At 37.1% G+C, this 15,946-nt stretch overlaps 1 protein-coding gene across 2 annotated transcripts in view; it reads right to left on the bottom strand.

The window, feature by feature from the left end:
- Positions 1-15,946, bottom strand: part of ZPBP (zona pellucida binding protein) — a 129,337-nt gene that overhangs the window by 100,720 nt on the left and 12,671 nt on the right. For both annotated transcript variants that reach the window (XR_009185726.1, XM_004460768.5), the window contains exon 4: positions 8,869-9,018. Coding sequence is in view for 1 of the 2 variants with exons in the window: in XM_004460768.5 (XP_004460825.2) it covers positions 8,869-9,018 (150 nt within the window). In the remaining variant the exon portion in view is untranslated. The remainder of the gene's footprint in view (positions 1-8,868; positions 9,019-15,946) is intronic.

Below are 15,946 nucleotides of genomic sequence, written 5' to 3'. Positions count from 1 at the left end.
CACAGTGGGTCCAGTGGGTCCCCAGACCCATTTTGTGGTTATTTCCCCAGTTCTAGAATGCATAATTGGAAAAGAGATACTCAGTAACTGGCAAAATCCCTACAATGGATCTCTGACTTGTGGTGTGAGGGCTTTTAGGATAGGAAAGGCCATGTGGAAGCCACTTGAACTGCTCCTACCTAGCAAAATAACAAATAAAAAGCAATACCGGATTCCTGGAGGGATGGCAGAGCTCATGCAACCAGCGTGGATTGAAGGATGCAGGAGTGGTGATTCCCACCACATCCCCATTCAACTCTCCAATGTGGCCTGTGCAGAAAACAAATAGATCTTGGAGGATAACAGTGGGTTATAGTAAACTTAAGCAGTGACGCCAATTGCAGCTGCTGTTCCAGATGTGGTATCCTTGCTTGAGTAAATCAGCACATCCCCTGGAACCTGGTATGCAGCTGTTGATCTGGCAAATGCTTTTTCTCAACTGTCATTAGTAAGGACCACCAGGAAACAGTTTGCTTTCTGCTGGCAAGACCAGCAGTGTACCATCACTGTCCTGCCTCAGGGGTATATCAACTCTCCAGCCCAAGTCATAATATTGTCCACAGGGACCTTGATCGTCTCTCCCTCCCAAAAGACATCACACTGGTCCATTATATTGATGACATCATGTTGATAGGACCTAGTGAGCTAGAAGTAGCAAAGACTTACTGTTAAGGCATTTGCATGTGAGAGGATGGGAGATAAATCCCACAAAAATACAGGGCCTTTCACTTCCATGAAATTTTTAGGTGTCGAGGGATATGGGGCACATCAAGATATCCCTTCTGAAGTGAAGAATAAGCTGTTGAACCTAGCCCTTCCTATGACCAAAAAAAAAAGAGGCACAACGGTTAGTTGGTCTCTTAGGATTTGGGAGATAACACATTCCTCATTTGGGTGTGCTACTCCAGCCCATTTACTGAGTGACCAGAAAAGCTGCTAGTTTTGATTGGGGACTGGAACAAGAGGAGGCTCTGAGACATGTCCAGGCTGCTGGGCAAGCTGCACTGCTACTTGGGTGATATGATCCAGCAGAGCCAATGGTGCTGCAAGAGTCACTGGAAACTAGAGATGCCATCTGGCACATACAGCAGGTCCCTATAGGAGAATCGCAACACTGACTCTTAGGATTCTGGAGAAAGCCCTACCTGAACTACTCTCTGAGAAACAGTTTTCGGCCCATTACTGGACCTTAGTGGAGACTGAACGCTTAACCATGGGCCACCAGGTTACCATGAGACATAAGGTGCTTAACATGAGCTGGGTATTGTCTGATCCACCAAACCATAAAGCTGGGCGTGCACAGAAGCACTCCATCATAAAGTGGAAGTGGTGTGTACAACAGGTCCTGAAGGCACATTACACGAGGAAGTCACCCAAATGCCCCTGGCGACCACTCCTGCCACATTACATTCTCTTTCTCAGCCCACAGCTTTGGCTTCTTAGGGAGTCCCTTACAATCAGCTGACTGAGAAAGGAAAATCTCGGCCTGTTTTACAAATAGTTCTACACAGTATACAGGTACTACTCAAAAGGAGACAGCTGCAGCACTGCAGTCCCTTTCTGGGACATCCCTGAAGGACATCCCAGTGGGCAGAACTTCAAGCAGTGCACCTGGCTGTTCATTTTGCTTGGAAGGAGAAATGGCCAGAGGTGTGTCTACACACTGATCCAAGGACTGTGCCTACGGATTGGCTGGATAGTTGGGGACTTAGAAGGAAGATGACTGGAAAATTGGTGACAAAGAGGTATGGGGAAGAGGTATGTAGATAGTCCTTTTCGAGTGGGCAAAAAGCATAAAAATGTTTGTGTCCCACGTGAATGCTTACCAGAGGGTAAATTCAGCAGAGGAAGATTTTAATAATCAAGTGGATAAGAAGACCCACTCTGTGGCTAATGCTCAGCCTCTTTCCCCAGCCACTCCGGCCATTGCCCAATGGGCTCATCAACAAAGTGGCCCTGGTGGTAGGGATAGAGGTTATGCATGGGCTAGCAAAACAGATTTTCCCTCACTGAAGCCAACTTGGCTACAGTCACTCTGAGTGCCCAATCTGCCAGCAGCAGAACTTACACTCAGCCCCCAATATGGCACCATTCCCCAAGGTGACCAGCCTGCTACTGGTGACAGGTTGATTACATTGGACCACTTCCATCATGGAAGGGGCAATTTGTTTTAACCGGAACAGACAAATACTCCGGATAGGATTTTGCCTTCCTTGCATGCTTTTTCCAAACTATCATCCGTGGACATCCAATGCCATGGTATTCCACACAGCATGGCTTCTAATCAAGGAACCCACTTAACATCAAATGATGTGTGAGAATGGGCATATGCTCATTGAGTTCACTGGTCTTACCATGTTCCCCATGCTGAAACAGCTGGATTGATAGAATCGTGGAATGGCCTTTTGAAAACTCAATTATGGTGCCAACTAAGAGTGCTGCAGAGCTGGGGCAGTGTTCTCCAGGAGACTGTATATGCTCTAAATCAGCCTCCACTCTATGGTGCTGCTTCTCCCATAGCCAGGATTTATAGGTCTAACAATCAAGGGGTGGAAATAGGAGTGGTACCACTCACTATTACCCCTAGTGACCCACTAGGAAAATTGTTGCTTCCTGTCTCTGAAACCTTAAGTTGTGATGGTCTAGAGGTCTTAATTCTAAAAGGAGGGAGTGCTATACAACGATTCCACAGAGCTGGAAGTTAAGACTGCCATCTGGCCACTCTGGGCTCCTCGTGCCTCTGAAGCAACAGGCAAAGAAAAGAATTACTGTACTAGCTGGGGTGAATGATCCTGATTATGAAGGGGAACTAAGACTGTATCTATACAATGGCGGAAAGAAGAATTTGTCTGGAATACAGGAAATCCCCTAGGGTGTCTCTAGTATTACCATGCTTTGTGATTAAAGTCAATGGGAAACTTCAACAATCCAATCCAGGAAGGAGTAACAGTAGCCCAGAATCTTCAAGAATCAAAATTTGGGTCATCCCACCACACAAAGAACCATGGCCAGCTGAGTTGCATGATAAGGGTAAAGGGTACTTGGAATGGGTAGTGGAATAAGGTAGTGATAAATACAAACTTCGACCACATGACTAGTTACAGAAAGCAGGACTGTAATGGTCATGAATAATTCTTGTTTTGTTATGAGTATATTTGTGTATGTACATAAGATAAATATCTTTGTTTTCTTCCCTAACCTTTCCCCTTATCATATAACATAAGTTGTATTAGTTTAATTTTATAACACTCAAGGATGTCAAGTTCAAGAGTCAATATTACCCAAGGACTTGCACCCTATTCTGGAGGGATTTAGTGCATTTCTAGTTAGAGGACAGCTGAATATTGTTAGTGGAAATATATGTATATAACTGTTATGTTTTTATTTAGAGACTAAATATGGTTTAAGATGATGTGTATGGCTGTCACATTGACAAGAGGTGGACTGTGATGATTAGGATAAGGTGTCAACTGGGCCAGGTAATGGTGCCCCGTTGTTTGTTCCAGCAAACACTGGGCTAACTGTAACACAAGGGCATTTCATCGACTTTAAGCAGTTATTTGATTGCATAGATGGGTGGTTATATCTACAATCAACTGAGGAGACTGCTGTCAGCAATGAGTGATATCTCATCCAATCAGCTGAAGGCCTAAAAAGGGGAAGTGAGTTCAGCATTCACAGAATTCCCATCTCTACTTCAGATAGCCAGTGTCTCCTGGAGAACTCATCAAGGACCTTCAGTGGAGCCCTTGGTTTTTAGTCTGTCCTAAGGAATTTGGACTAGTGTATCTCCATTTTATAAAATTGCATACTATTTATAGATATCTTTTCTAAGTTCTTTTTCCCTAGACAACCCTAATAGAGTGGATTTAGTTTAATAATAATAATTGTAATCAAAACTACCCTCTCATCCCAGGAATTAAAGTCTAGCATAACATTATAAAAATCAATTAATACAATTTACCATATTAGCAGATTAAAATATATATATATCCTCTCCATAAATACAAAGAAACATATCTAATAAAATTTTCAGATACTCATGATAAAAATATTACTTAGCAAACAAGGAATAAAGGAGAATTTCCTTAACCTAACAAGGATAGCTACAAAGAACTGATAGCAAACATCAAAATCTTCAAAAGTCTTTCAAGACTGGGTATAAGAGAAGGATGCCTCCTATTACCATTTCAATTCAAACACTGTAGGAGAGGTCCTAGTCAGTACAGTGAGATGCGAGGAAAATGAAATTTGTAAGTACTGGAAAGGAAAAAGCAGAACTCTCATTACTTAGAAAGGGTACAATTATACATATGGAAATTCCAAACCAACTGAGTATTTCAAATATTAAAATGATTATTATCACTAAAGAGGTTTTCAAGTTTGATGAATAAAAAAAATAAAGTTTTAATACAGGGGTAAGTAATAGAAAATTAGAAAATGAAATTTTAAAAAGACATCATTTATAATAGTATATAAAAACATCAAGTATCTGAGAATAAATATGACAGCAAAAGAATCTAAGAAGGAAAACTCAAATTTGTTAAAGACATACATAAGAAAAAAGGAAGATACTTCAAGTTCATGGCTTTGAAGAATAAATACTGAAAAGATATACATTTGATTTACATGTTCAGTACAGTACAATCTCATGCAAAGATATACATTTGATTTATATGTTCAGTATAATACAATCTCATGGAAAAAAAAACATTTGGGTTTCTTTTTGTTGTTGGTCATCGCAGTGTTTTGATTTTTTTTTTTAAAGACCTTGAGCTGCTGCTACGTTTATGGAAATCCAAGAGGCCACAAATGACCAATATACTCTTAAGGAAAAAAGAAACTGGGAGGGCTTTTTCTAACAGATGTCAAGATTTATAGTAATGAAAAAGTAATCAAGACAGTGTGGGGAAGCAGATGTGGCTTCAGGTGGTAGGGCCTCCGCCTACCATAAGAAGGACCCAGGTTCCATCCCTGGGGCTCTTATTTTTGCAGTCTTGATAGACTGTCCATTTTTCTCCAAAGAGTCACCCTATTTTAACTCCATAATGAATTTTGAGATTTTAAATCACACCGGTTCTTCCTCCTTCATTTCTGTTTTTACAGAACTGACTGGAATTTAACTCTTTACTATCCTTTACATCATTACATATTCTAAGTGGATACTGATAGAATAAAGGAACACTTTTTTGCACAATATTGCAATAATTCATTCTAGTAGTTATTAGTTTTTATGAAGTTAATGTCAATCTATATAATAATGTTTACATTGTCTCGCATTCTCTGTCTGAAAATCATAGTCTGTAAATAATGGCAATTTTATTTCTTTCTTTCCAACCACTACACCATTTTTTTCCCTCAACAATACTACGTGGAAAAGGACCTCCAATACAACTTGATCACTGATGATTACATATTTGTCTTTTTCTTGATTTTACTGGATAAGATTTTAATACTTTATCATTAATTATATTTTCTATAGGTTTTTAGATGATCATTTTATACATTTAAGGAAAATTCATTTCTTGATTTACTATAAGTTTTTATTGTTAGCACTGAATTTAATAACATGCTTTTTCCTGCATCTGACAACTCCTACTTTCTTAATAATTTGTTAATGCAGTAAAATATCATTAATAAGTATTTCTGATGTTGAAATATCCTACCACTGCGCAAAGCTCAATAAAGAGTCCATATAAATGTGTGTATACATATGCATTGAGTGTATGTGTATGTGAAAGGAGTATAATTGTATTCAGAATGCTAATACTTAGGAGAGTTGCATCTATATTCATAAATGAGCTTAGGTTACTATTTCCCTCATTATTTTCAACTTCTTTTATTTTTGAAATCAAGATTATTCTAGCTGAATATAGTTAGCTGTGTAGTTTTCCTACTTATCCTCTAAAATGAAAATAGGTCATATTAAAAATAATAAACACATTTCTTAAGCTTTTGGTAAAATGCTTTCAACCAAAGAATCTTGAAAACATTATGCTAAGTGAAAAAAAGAAAACACAAAGGAACAAATATCGTATGATGTCACATAGAAGAGAGTTTAGAAGTAACATCTGCAGAGAAAAGTAGATTAGAGGTAACACATGGTTGGGAGAAGGAAGAGTATGTTTGTTGTGGATATGAAGTTTGTGTAAATAAAATTACCCCCACCACAACCAAAAAAAGGGGAAAAATGTTTTAATGGTTCCTTTATAGGAGAATAGTTTTTTTAAAAAAATAATATTACTACTAGTATATCAGCATTATTATGAACTGTAACAGATACAGAAATAAATGGATTAAAACCAAATATAAGAATTTTGGTCCAGACAAGATGGTGAAGACCTATTGTGCCCTATTCCTCCACAAAAAACACAGTCATAAATCCTGGAAATATTAATAGCATCAGAGGCAACAAGAGGAGAACTTGAAAAGGTAGAAAGAGGAAGTGAGCTCATTTGGGACCCCAAAACTGGAGGGACATAGTGGCAGGGCATCTTATAAGCCCCCACCCACCCAAAGAAGGCAACCTAAATGGGCCTTTTCTGATTCCCTATCTAAACACTTCCTGATTCCCCACCTAACGAAGGCAGCACAAAATTGGTGAATGTGAGGACAGATGAACAATGGAAAACGGAAGGAAAAAAAAGCACACCCTCAGGAACACACAGGACAAAAAACATCTAACATTCATATATTTGGATTCCCAGGAGAAGGAAGAAAGAATGAAACTGAAAAAAAAGTTGAAGAAATAATGGCTGAAAACCTCCCAAAAGACATAAATATATATATTCAAGAAGCTGAACAAACTGCAAATAACATAAAGCCAAAGAAACCCACACCAAGACACAAAATCAAACTTCTAAAAACAAGACAGAAAATGAAAAAATTGTGAAAGCATTAAGAAAAAAAAAAAAAACAAGAAGTTCAGGAGAAGAGCAATTTGAATGAATGTAGATTTCTAAACTGAAAACATGGAGGCAGAACTGTCGACCAGAGAAATTATATTTCAGGAATTAAGGGGAAATAGACACATTCTCAGGTGAAGAGAAACTGGAAGAATCTGTTGTATTAGGACTATCTTTAGAATGGCTTCCTTAAAGGAAGCTGCTATCCAAATAGAAAGGAAATGATAAAAGAAGGAGTCTTGATGGATCAGAATGGAAGAAAGAACAATGGAAATATCAGAAATATAGGTGCTTACAGAGTGTTCTCTTAATGAAGTTCATAAATTCTATTGATGACAAAGTAAAATCATAACATCATCAGACTGATAATGAAGAAAATATTTAAACATAATAAAGGTGATGGTGAAGCATGACTCAGGTTGGGTCTCTGCCCTCTTACTGGAGCTTTATATAAACAGAGACACAGAGAGAAACACAGAAAAAGGTAGCTGCCATTTTAACACTGCCATATGAGAGACAGGACTTGAGGATCACCAAAAGGTGACAGTTAAGCACAAAGCCCCCAAGAGGCTGAGCCCACAGAGCCATATGCCTGCTAGTCCACGCTGAACTCAGAAGAAAGCAGAGCAGCTGAGATTGAGAGAGGAGGTCTGGAAAGAAATTAGCCCTATACCTGGTTACTGACAACTGTGCATATGTTCTTATGAGAGATTTTAAAGTATACTTATCAATTTGATAGATGCAATAACAAGATGGAGACGACTATGTAACAAGAACTATGATTGCTTAAAAAGCTGAAACCAAAGTATTTGCCTAACAATGCTAAAATGATTCCTCGTAAAAATACATTTCTTTCTTTGGATACATGAGATAGTAGTTTTATATATGGGATAGTGGTTTTCTGGTGACCAAAAATTATCAGGAAGCCACTGATAATTGTGCCATTTTTTCTCCTTCCCAGTTGTGGGAGCCATAGTATAATTAGTTTCATATTGCTGCTAGAACAAATTACCACTGATTCAGTGGCTTAAAACAAGACAAATTTATTATCTTATAGTTCTGGAAGTGAGGAGTCCAAAGTGAATCTTACTAGGCTAAAATCAAGGTGTTGGCAGGGCTGTGTTTCTTAAGAGGAGAATCTGTTCCCTTACCTTTCCTAGCTTCTTTTCCAGCTGCATTCCTTGGCTTGACCACTTCCTCTATCTTCAAAGCAAATCCCTCCAATCTTTGCTTCCATTGTCCCATCTCTTTTCCTCCCCTAGACCCTCATGCCTTTCTCTTATAAGGACCCCTGTGAGGACAGTGCGCCTGCCCACATAATTTACGATAATCTCCCCATCTCCCGATCCTTAACTTAAATCACATCTGTGAAGTCCCTTTTACCAAGGAGGGTAACAAACATCTTTTGCGAGTCATTATTCTGCCTACCACACATGAACTTGCCAATGAAATGAAACTTGCAAGCAATTTTTGTTCACTCTGTTCTCCTGGCATCAACCTGGCTCTCCCAACCTCAAGCCTCAAGAGATCAAACTGCTAGTTAGGAATTTTACAGTGGCTCTTCATACTCGTGCTTTTGGAGAGTATGAAGATGATAATCAGAAATTAAGAGCAGTAAAATCTGTAATATCATCAAAATAATTTGAAAACATGACTTCTACACCCCCTGCCTTCATTCATTGGCTTATATTTATCTGTGTACATGTAGACATTCCCCTGAGGAAAAACACTATGCCCTCTTAACTATTCTGTGCCCTTACCACTAACCCCTTACAAAGTGCTTTGTAAAAATTAGGCAAGCAAGACACGTTTTTATTATAATAGATTACAAATGACAAAGTCCTTTTAAAACAAACCTGTTCAAAAAGATTTAAACATTTAAAAACACTAAGAAATTTTTAATACAATTAAATGTACTCCTTACCATACACAAGATATTTTACTGGAATGCTTTTAACAATTTCTTCCACAGTAGGCTTATACTCGAGGAAACATGTGTAAACTCCACTCATATGCTCCTGAAAGTTCTGGAATATAAGGCTTCCTGTGTTTGTTACTTGTGCAGTGCTATTTTCTAATAAAGGAATAAAATACAGTTATTAGTTCTTAATTTATAAAAGAATGAGATAAATTATCCAAAAAATGTCAAAGCAGAATAAAACCATCAAAATTTACTCACAGAGTGACTGAAAGGAGGGCATACCTACTGAATTGAATCTGGTGCTTGCTGAAAGTGGGTGCCAGGATGATCTTCTCAATGTCAGACTTTAACTAACCAGAATTCATCAGTTGTATGGCTGCCTAAGTGGTGAGAGACTAACAATTACAGGCCCTAATCTGTGTTCCCAAACTGTTCCTTGCATTGAAATGGGGAATATCATATATATACATAAATAGATATATATGTATACATGTTAAATACATATATTTAATAATAGGGAGTATGTTTTCATTGAGCTTACAAACTACATTTGAAATAGATTAAACAGTGTACACAGAAGAAAGGCTAGCCCAATATTCTCACTAACATTAAAGATTTCTTGTCACCACATATGACATCAAAAAGAAGGTGGGTTATAATCTTGAGAATTGCAAAAAAAAAGAAAATAGAGTATTAGATCTAGTGACTTGTACATGGTCACAGAGTCACTGAGTTGAAGTGTTGGAAGTCAGAATCAGATGCAAGATCCTTTTTTACTTCTTAAGCACCACACTAAAGAAAAAGCAGTGTTGGGTGGTGGGAAAGACATTTGATTTAAAGGCGTTAAAACAGCTGGGTTTGAGATCTAACTTTCTTTCTTACAAACTGTGTAACCTTGGTAAAAATCACTTAATCATTCTGAAGCCCAGCTCCTGTATTTGTAAAATGAGTAATCATAATATATGGTTAAATACATCACAGGATTTTGTATTACAAAGATAATGAATATTAAAGTACTTGAAAAAGCTATAAATCATTAGGTAAATGTAAACTGTTCATCTGAAAGTTCATAACCACACCTTTGCATTAGTAAAACTGAGATATTCAAAATTCACTTAGTCAATAACTTAATGTGCCATTTCATTACAACTGAAAGTACTATCTTGGTAAATAATTACCTAACTTTTTCTATTTTAAGTAAATGATTTAGTGCTTATAAACTTTAAGTTGAAATATTTTTTCAAAGACAAGAGTGTTCTTAGTGATGGAAGTTTTCAGTATAAATCTGTTCAATATTTATTAAGTTTCAAGTACATGTAAAGCCCAGTTTCAGATATTGAAAGAGAAATGAATAGTTGGATATAACTACCCCTCAAGGAATTTACATAGAACATTATTCCTTGAAAACTCCAATTTCTATATCCTAGATGAAGCTGGAAAATGTGATATAAATTTAGAATATATTTCTATCGTAATGCCCATTTCTTCATGAATACCTTTCCATAAAAGATTACATATTTATTGTTAAACACTTTCTCTTTTCTAAAGCAGAGTAACAGGTTTTCAAGGATTTGGTATATATATATGCAGAAACCTATACTTCACAGTAACGTGATAAAAGGTGTTCTTAAATTTTAGATGTCATCAATGAGGCTACACACTTTGGCAATAATTTGAAAAGAAATTTTTCCAAACTAGTTATCATTAATTAATATGTATAATATATACTTGAATGACAATATTAATTATAAATATTATGAAGGCCAGAAAATTGAGGATCATATAATCTATTAAAAAAATGCCCCCCTGGCTGACTTCTTTTTAATTTTTCGGATGTGTCAAACCCAAGGATTTATTGGGCCATGATGATGGGAGTGGAGCTTTAGGTTTGGTGACCAAAAATGACAATGCTGAGCAAAGAAATGCTTCTCTTTGCATTTCATCTCTTGAGGCTTTTTATTTATTTCTTTTTATTATTATTATTAAAGAAGTTATAGGTTTACAAAAAATCATGCACAGAATAGAGTGCCCATATATACACACTATCTGGCTGCCTTTTTATAAAAAAAAAAAAAAAAAAAAATTAAAGTAGCACTTTGAAAAGATGCCCAGAGAATTTCATACCCAATGCAAGAACACATTCTAAAATATCACTTTACAAATAGCCTCTTAAGTGACTAAGCCTAAATAGGAATTTCATGATGTCAAGGGCTATATGCTATAGACCTATGTAACAGCAAAAAATTTCACTAAATAATTATTTAAAGTAGAAACGTTTTCCTCCTTCTCCAGACCCTGGTTTGATTATCTAAAAATCCAGAGTTGAACCAAAATTCAGTAGGTTTATACCTTAAAGTTCTAAAATCATACAACAAATTGTTATGGATTGAATTGTGTTCCCCAAAAAGATGTTCAAGTCCTGACCTCTAGTGTCATGAATATGATCCTATTTGTAAATAGGATCTTTGAATATGCCATTAATTAAGAAGAATCCAAACTGGATTAGGACGTAGTATCATTGGTATTCTTACAAGGATAGGAAAGTTGAACACAGAAAGAGCAAGGCTGTAGCCACGTGAAGCAAGACTGCCCTCAAGCTACCACTAGAACCCTAAGGACTTCAGAGGAAGCCTGATCCTGCCGGCACCTTGCCTTGAACTTCAACCAGAATAGTAAGACAGTAAAATTCTGTTGTCTTAAGCCACCCAATTTGTGGTACTTTGTTCAAGAAAACTAAGACTCAACTACGTAAGCATAATTTCATTACAAAGTACTAGGTTTTGTTTGTTTTGTTTTCTGAGTTACCAGGGGTTGGAGATTGAACTCAGGCACTCAACCACCAAGCCACATCGGCTCCCCTAGTTGGTTTTTTCATTTGTTTTCCTTTTTATTTGCTTTTGTTTTTGTTTTTTTAGGAGGCATCTGGAACCGAACCCAGGACCTCCCATGTGGGAAACAAGTGCTCAACCGCTTGAGCTACATCCTCTCCCCAAAGTACTAGTTTTAAAAATAGGTTTAGACTTTGGGTTTCAGCTCAGACATGGAAAGTGAATACAAGCATGCTGATCCTACCTTTACAATAATGAAAAACTTAGACAAACTACAAATTTCCAACTTGACCTGAACCCATCAAAGAAATGAAGGGGTAAGGCAACCAATAACTTGAAATCTGGTGACAGACATATGCCTGCATGTAGAAACAGGATGCATGCATTTGCTTCAGCTGCCATATAAGCTGGTAAAAGTCAGCTAAAATAGTTTTTTGACAAAATTAAAAGCCAAGTATAGACAATTGTGAGCATGTGAACTCTAAGGGGACCTCAGATGGGGGTGGGGGTTGGCCCCTCCCACAGCCTTTCCCTTCATGAGGGTCACCAGGTGCTCACCTGGAAGACCCAAGCTTCCCACTTGGGTGCTAAGGAGACGTGGGGCACAGCACTCACTGCTGAAATCCCACCACACCCATCTCTCTTCTAACTCCATTAAGGAACAAAACTTTAATCTACAGGGAGAAAAGAAAGAAAACCTGTTGAGAAAAGAAATTAAACCCACCATAGGGCACTGATGGAAACCTTTTGCAGTTGGGGAAACAAACAACAGTCTTGTCCTTGGGGAAGACATAGGAAGGTGCTAGGCCCAGTACTAAAGCTGGAGGAAGAGATGGAGGAGCACTTGAGAAGGACACACCCATAAGACCAAAGAAAATAAAGCTCAATCAAATATTAGTGAGTGCCTCTCTACCCTAACTATCCACAAGCTTGCTGATCCCACCTTTACAATAAGGAAAAAGCTAGACAAACTACAAATTTACAGCTTGACCTGAACCCATCAAAAAAATGAAGGGGTGAGGCAACCAATAACTTGAAATCTGGTGACAGACAAATGCCTGCATGTAAAAACAGGACCCTTGCATTTCCTTCAGACAAGAGTTTAATAAAAAGAGCAGTGGGATAAAGCTTGGGGAGCTGCAAGAGAGGGATTATTACTAGGGAGCAGCAAAAAGGAAGAAACCAAAGCCAAAGAAAATTATATATTGACAAAAAGCACTTCTGATGAAGCAGCTTACTCCTTAAACACAAGGTATCACTAAGGGGATTTGAAGCCTTCTGTGCACTGAGAGTAACCACAGTCAACCTCAAATCCAGACCAGCTCTTAATTAAATTAACACAAACCCCTAACACTAAAGGCTTAGCAGTAAAAAAGTATTCATCTCAAACATTAAAATGTTTACCTAAATATCTACTGTCCTCTTCAAGATGTCCAAATTTAACAAAAAATGACAAGGCATACAAAAAAAGGCAAAAAAAAGTACAAGTTTTCAAGATACTAAGCAATGCTTAGTACCAGACTCTTAAATATGACACGGATATCAGAAGTATTATACAATTAATTTTAAATAACTATGACTGTGTTAAACACCCTAATGAAAAATTCAGACCACATGCAAGAACAGATGTGTAATGTAAACAGAGAAATGGAAACCATCAAAATCAAATGGAAGGAAGCAGATGTGGCTCAATTGATAGAGCATCCATCTACCACATGGGAGGTCCAGGGTTCAAACCCAGAGTCTCCTGACACTGGCCCACGCGCAGTGCTGCTGCGCGCAAGGAGTGCCATGCCATGCAGGGAGGTCCCCTGCATAGGGGAGCCCCACATGCAAGGAGTGCACCCCATAAGGAGAGCCACCCCATGAAAAAAAGTGCAGCCTTCCCAGGAGTGGTACCACACACATGGAGAGCTGACACAAGATGACACAACAAAAAAGAGACACAGTTTCCCAGTGCTGCCCGATAATGCAAGCAGACACAGAGAGCAGACAATGGGGGGGAAGGGGAGAGAAATAAATAAAATAAATGTTTAAAAAAATCAAATGGGCGGCAGACTTGGCTCAGTTGTTAGGGCGTCCATTTACCACATGGGAGGTCCACAGTTCAAACCCCAGGCCTCCTTGATCCGTGTGGAGATGGCCCATGAGCAGTGCGGATGAGCGCAAGGAGTGCCCTGCCACGCAGGGGTGTCCCCCATGTAGGGGAGCCCCATGCGCAAGGACTGTGCCCCATAAGGAGAATCGCCCAGCGCAAAAGAAAGTGCAGCCTGCCCAGGAATGGTGCCACACACACGGAGAGCTGACACAACAAGATGATGCAACAAAAAGAAACAGATTCCCATGCCACTGACAACAGAAGGAGACAAAGAAGACGCAGTAAATAGACACAGAGAACAGACAACCGGGGTGGGGGAGGGAGGGGAAATAAATAAATAAATAAATCTTTTTTAAAAAAATCAAATGGAAACATTAGGAACTACAAACAAAACAACGCAAAGAAAAAAGAAAAATAAAACCCAGAGTAACACAGATGATGGATGCCTTCAACTGGCTCACATTTTAAACTTGACACAGCCAGGGAAAGAATTAGTAAACCTGCTGAGGGGAAAAATCTTATTCCTACCCTCACTGAGATTATATCCATGGACTAAAACCTAAATTATAATTATGAAGTTAGAATGCCAGAAATTCCTGGGAATAGTTTGGATAAGAATTTTAAAAAATAAATATTATTAAGGAAATGACTGCATTTGTGAACAACTATTTGCCATTATGAAGTTAATAAAATAATATACAGCTCTTAAAGAATTCGAAATTGAATTGCACATTGTATTATGCAATTAGAACTACAAGGCCAGACATGGCTTCTTAGAGAAGAAAAGGTTTCAGATTTCCATTTCAATATCTAATAACAGATTAGAAAACTTAAATGTTTAAACTTTTCTATTTTTCTATCTACATATTTTCAACACTGAATATAAAATATATTTAATATTTCTATATAAATATATAAATTATTGCAACTACCACAGAGCAATAAAATTAATTTGATTATATTTCCAGTATTGGATGTTTTTACATCTGGGCCACTTTGCTGATTTATGTTAAGTGCCAAACCTCTTAGACATTTTTATTACTGGCCCTTTCTGCTACATTATTATAGTAAGGCAGAGGTTATGTCTGATCTTTTTATCTCCCACAAAACCGATCAAAATTATATCCACCAAATAGTCACTCACAAAATAAATCTGAATAATTTACTTTAAGGAACTATCTTATGATCGAAGAGTAGACTATTCTTTAAAGCTTAAGCTATTTTAGATCAACATAAATATAACAAATTTACAAACAAGCTCCTTCAACTATACAAAAATATTAAAGCATATTAAGAAATAATTATTTCCTATGTTTCTTTATCATGTCTTTGTATAAATATGATGTATTCATTCATCCAAGATAATAACATAAACTTGTAGATTTTAATTCACAGGCAGTATCTCAATATACCAGTTATGGCTTTAAAAAAAAGCATGGTGAATAGAGCAATAAAGAAAAACTTCCTCACAGGGTACACAAAAATGATTAGGGCCTTCTTTCAACATATTTCTAGGGGGAACATCCAACAGATTTCTAGGAAGAAAATTCATCAGTCCACATTCTTTAGCAAGACTGAAAACAAAAACAGCTAACTTAATTTGTATTTTTTAAATTACACTGTTATAGTAGTCTCTTATCGAATAAAAAATTAGAAAGTAAACTAAGCATTTCAGAATAACAAAATAAGAAGCTGAATGGAGAAAATGCCATTCATATCAGTCAAAGAAGAGTAATCTCCATGGGATAAAAGTAACTTTGTGAGAAAAAGTACCTTTGTGAGAAAAATGTTTTTCTCAAAAATTTAAAAACTGAGAAGCTACCATTCAGGTGTTTCTCAAATCTATCCTTTTGTCTAGATGAGAATCTGAATGCTTTGGTTCTTCTTTTGTAACCAAACATCAATAAGACATTAAAAGAAAATCCCTGTCAAACCATGCAGTAGAGTTAAGTTAAATTATCTGATATTAACTTAAGTCATTGTTTCAAGATGGATAATAATAGTTAAGGTAAATTAAAATATAATCCATATAGTCTAGTTAGGATTTTTGTCTAAAAAGTATTAAAATATAAAATAACTACTAATAGTCTCAAATTGTTTCAATGTAGGGCTGTGGAAAACAAAGTTATGTTTTAAATCTACAGCACAAAATGCA

The sequence above is a fragment of the Dasypus novemcinctus genome, chromosome 5, assembly GCF_030445035.2.
Source record: "Dasypus novemcinctus isolate mDasNov1 chromosome 5, mDasNov1.1.hap2, whole genome shotgun sequence".
NCBI classification, from domain to species: Eukaryota; Metazoa; Chordata; class Mammalia; order Cingulata; family Dasypodidae; genus Dasypus; species Dasypus novemcinctus.
Note: the sequence above shows the minus strand (reverse complement) of the source record. Positions and strands in the feature narration are given on the sequence as shown.